A 4,232-nucleotide genomic window follows, 5' to 3' on the forward strand; every position below is an offset into this window, starting at 1 on the left:
CTTCACCCAAAAATGCTTGTCATTGTTGGTCTTCAAACTTTTTCTGTTGACCTGGACGTTCTTCGTCTTTCACATCGAAATCATCCCTTTAAAGCGTTTACACCAGCGTTCACAGGTATCTTGAGATGGAGCATGTTCACCATAAGCTTCCCGAAGTATACGATCACTTTTTCTTCAAAATAATGAATTAAAACTTCCCACAAATGTTCTTTTTTTTGGCATGAAATTCGACATTTTTAAGTGTAAAAATATCTATGATGTTAACACCTTCAGAAAATTTGACATATGAAATTTTGAAGCTTGTTGTCAACACAACAAAATAGCAGACATATCAAATCGCATATAAATCAACATATGCATAACTCTGCCCATTGAAAAATCTGCATTATTAACCGATACACCTAGTGGACAAAGCCCTGGCTGGTTTGGCTCAGTGGATAGAGTGTCGGCCTGCAGACTGAAGGGTCCTGGGTTCAGTTCCAGTCGGGGCACATGCCGGGGGTTGTGGGCTCGATCCCCAGTAGGGGGCGTGCAGGAGGCAGCCAATCCATGATTCTCTCTCATCATTGATGTTTCTCTCTCTCCCTCCCTCTCCCTTCTTCTCTGAAATCAATAAGAATATATTTAGAGAAAGATATAGACAGAGTTTGTGTGGATACAACACGCTCACACACTCGTCCTTTTTCCTGTTTGACATCCGGCTGCTTGGGTCTGGAATGAGAAGCAGAGACCGGACAAGCTCACGGGCAGCTCCGCGGCTGGGCCCGCAGGGGGCTCAGTGAGGTTCTGGGAGGAATCCGTGTCAAAGTCAGACTGCTGTCTGGAGTTCCTGCCCCCGCCCCTGCCCCCCTCTCCCACCAGGAACTTTCCTTCACCTTCCGAAGGCAGCCCTGGTGTCTGCCTGCAGCCGGGATTGTAGTCACTTGGGCTCGAAGGTGACACTTCACTTTATGAAACCAGATGGCCCATCGGAAGGCGCCCCCGACGTTCACCCTGGTTCCGCCCCTGCACCCCCCCGCACCTGACCCCCCTGCACCTGAGGAGGGGCCTGGCTTCTGTCGCCCTTGCCCGAGTGCCCGGGGGCATTTCCCAGGGCCCTGTTAACAGCCTTCCCAGGAGCAGTCATGGGGCAGCGGCCCTGTCAGTCATGGGGCAGCGGCTCCCTCTCACCCCGTCTGCCTGGCAGTGGGCAGCCCCTAGGCCCAAGGTCACACGGAGGACATGACCCAGAGCCGCTCCCCCATGGTGCCTGCTGCTCCCCTCCCTCTGTGGCAGCCCGGGGACTTGGGAGACTTGGTTTTCCTCCAGAGCTGGGAGAGCTGGAAAGCGGAAAGTGGGGGGAAAGAAAGAGGAGGTGACTGGGAGGGACAAGGATGAGGAAGGGCCCCGTCGCCCCCTGGGAAGGAGATGTGAGGCGGGCAGGGGAGCATGGGAGGGGATCCTGGGGGCCATCTTGCTCTGCAGGCCCCTTTCAGGGTCCCCCGCCCTGCCATGGGGCCCTCCAGCTTCACATGCTGGGACCGAGGTGCCCCCCAGCGGTCTGCTGAGGCAGAGCGCTCCCTAGACCATGGCTGTCACGGACAGGCCAGCTGTCTGCCCAGTGGGGTGGCCCAGGGGTGCTGGGGGCCTCCGCCCTGGAACTGGGGGCGTACCCCATCCTGAGTTCCATTCCCAGCAGCCTGAAGGCTCAGTGTCCGGGGGAGGCTCGGGTCACTGGGCTCCCGGGTGGTGGGATCTAAATGGTCAAAGTGGGACCGTCCTGAGGACGCCTGCGTGGCTGGTCACCTGTGTCCTTCTCCCCCAGACCCTCTGGCCCTGCAGGCGAGTCCCCCACACCCCCGCCTGGCTCCCCGCCCCCCTCCCGGCCCTCGCTCAGGGAAGCATGTGATCTTGCTCCCTTGGTTCCTGGGGCCCCCCCCCGCCCTGGCCCCGGGACGCAGCCCTTCCTCCTCTGGCCCTGGCGGCTGGCACCGTCCACAGCGGACGCGTGAGGCCCGGGGCAGCCCCGGACGCAGGGCCAGATGGAGGAAAACCCCCTGGTGCCCCATAGCCGGGGTCCCCACGTCTACCCCACCCCAGCCCCCCTTCCCGGGGTCACCCCGAGTCACAGGCTCACTCTCCGTGGAAACGTCCTGCAGCATCTTTAATGCTCTCGCGGGAAGATGAGGCCAATTACAGCCTCGAGTGCGAGTGACACCCTATTTATAGCGTCTGGGAGGCTCCTTCCCGAATCGTCCCCACAGGCCCCCCAGGTCCCCACATCCTGACACGTGCAATTTGCCCGACAGATCTGTACGCTGCCCCCGTGTCCCTCCAACCAGCGGAGGACAATGATGTGGAGGCGAGGCGGGCACGGGGCCGCTGCATGCCCGGCTCCTGGAGTCTGGCCTGGCCCAGCATTTTGCCCAGCCCCCCGACCTGGTAGAATCCCTGAGGTGGACCATGGGTGGGGAGGGGGTATGACCCCACCCCCTTCAGGCAGTCAGAACCCCCCACTGGCTGCAGCCATGACCGTGGCTCTCAGACCAACAGATGCCCAGCCCCAGGCCCCGCACACCACAGGCAGGGCTGCCTGCAGCGCCCAGTGAAGAGATGGGGGCCGCTGGCCCTCGCCCTGTTCCCCCACTTCCTTCAGCCCTGAGCGTGGAGGGCAGAGGTGGCGTGCCCTGTGCTCCCCACACCCTGGGGGCTGGGCAGCCTGAGGGTGGAGCCAAACAGCGGGTCTGCCTCCTGCCCCTGGAGGGAGAGACACATTCCTGCACATGCACGAGGCCTTCCAGCAGGTCTGGGCACCGCCTATGCCCCCACTTCCACACCCGCCCCACCTCCCCTCCCCTTCAGCTTCGTCCGTTTGGCCAGCTGCAGGGAGGGGCGGCGGGGAGACTCCTGGACGCTCTACGACAGGGACCTACTGTGGGCAGGAGCGGCCCTCCTGGCTCCCTCGCCCGCGGGGCAGGGTCAACTCCGTCCCTGGGTGCCACCACACTGTCCCCACACAGGGGCGGTCACCTCTCCCCTCCCTGCTCTCCTCCTCTCCCCGTCTCCCCCACTTCCTCCACAGAGAGCAGCAGACCGAGTGCGCGGGCTTTGGGCAAAACACAGGAGCCGGCAGTGGCTCTCGGCCTTGCTGCCAGGGCGCCGGGCCGCACGTCAGGGGACGGCGGAGGCCAGGGCCCGGCCTGGAGTCAGCAGGGGGGGCTGTGCGGCGGGGCCCTAGCGGGCAGGTCCGAGCGCAGGCAGCTCTGTGGGTGCCGAGGCCGGGGGCAGCAGGTCCAGGCCCGTCCCCGGGTCGCTCACGCATGGATGGCGTTGGCTACGTCGGTGAAGACCAGCCGGCTGGGCCTCTGCACTGGGCCCTGGGCCGGGAGGGTGGTCTGCGGGGAGAGTCAGGGCATCAGGGGCCTCGGCCAAGGCCACACGCTCTGGCCCAGCGCCCCACTCCCCGCTGCTGCCCAGGCCTCCCTGCCAGCTCAGCCTAGAAACCGGGCCTGCGCAGATGGCCCCTCCCGATGCCATGCCCGGTGGCCTGGCAGCACGCCCCCGGCCAGGGCTGGTTAATGATGCAGGCACCATGGCTCGCGGGGAGCAGGGCTCACCTCACAGCCCAGCCCGGCACAGGCCCGGTGGCGGCTGCACAGAAAGCAGCTGGTTCTGCCTGAGCGTCGACCTAGGAACCAGGAGGTCACGGCTCAATTCCTGGTCAGGGCACATGCCCAGGCTGTGGGCTGGATCCCCAGTGGGGGGCGTGCAGGAGGCAGCCAATCTTGGATGCTTCTCTCTCTCTCTCCCTTCCTCTCTGAAATCAGTAAAAATATTTTTAAAAAAAGAAAAGAAAAAGAAAAAGAAAGCAGCTGTCACAGCTCAGGAGTCCCATGGGCCGGCAACTGCGATCTCAGCCCCATTTCTTGACGATCCCCAGGGCACCGTGTCCTGAGCGCGGTGACCGGGACTGGCGACCAAACCAGGGCGCCTCTGGCCTCCCGGCCGGGCTTTGCCTGGGTCCAGTCCCCTAATTCTGCCTCGGGTAAGGCCAGACCCCTCCCCCAGCCTGTGGGCCAGGGAGGAGGGATGCAAAGGGCCTCCATGGGGGGACCAGGCCTCCTCCTGCTGCCGTGGCCCTTGGGGTGGGGGGCCTGAGGGCAAGCGGCCGGGCAGCCCGTGACTCCGGCAGGAAGACCACACAGGCCCCGCCCTGTGGACGCAGGAGGCGAGGCCCACCGGCCTGCGGTCGG

General features: G+C 63.4%; 1 protein-coding gene across 1 annotated transcript in view; it reads right to left on the reverse strand.

The window, feature by feature from the left end:
* Window positions 1–2,118: 2,118 nt before the first annotated feature.
* The window catches only part of LOC102756501 (chromosome unknown open reading frame, human C3orf18), a 6,113-nt gene continuing 3,999 nt past the window's right edge, over window positions 2,119–4,232 (reverse strand). The window contains exon 4 of the mRNA XM_006770465.2: window positions 2,119–3,374. Within this exon, the coding sequence (XP_006770528.2) occupies window positions 3,294–3,374 (81 nt within the window). The 3' untranslated portion in view covers window positions 2,119–3,293. The remainder of the gene's footprint in view (window positions 3,375–4,232) is intronic.

This window comes from Myotis davidii, unplaced genomic scaffold, assembly GCF_000327345.1.
Source record: "Myotis davidii unplaced genomic scaffold, ASM32734v1 scaffold663, whole genome shotgun sequence".
NCBI classification, from domain to species: domain Eukaryota; kingdom Metazoa; phylum Chordata; class Mammalia; order Chiroptera; family Vespertilionidae; genus Myotis; species Myotis davidii.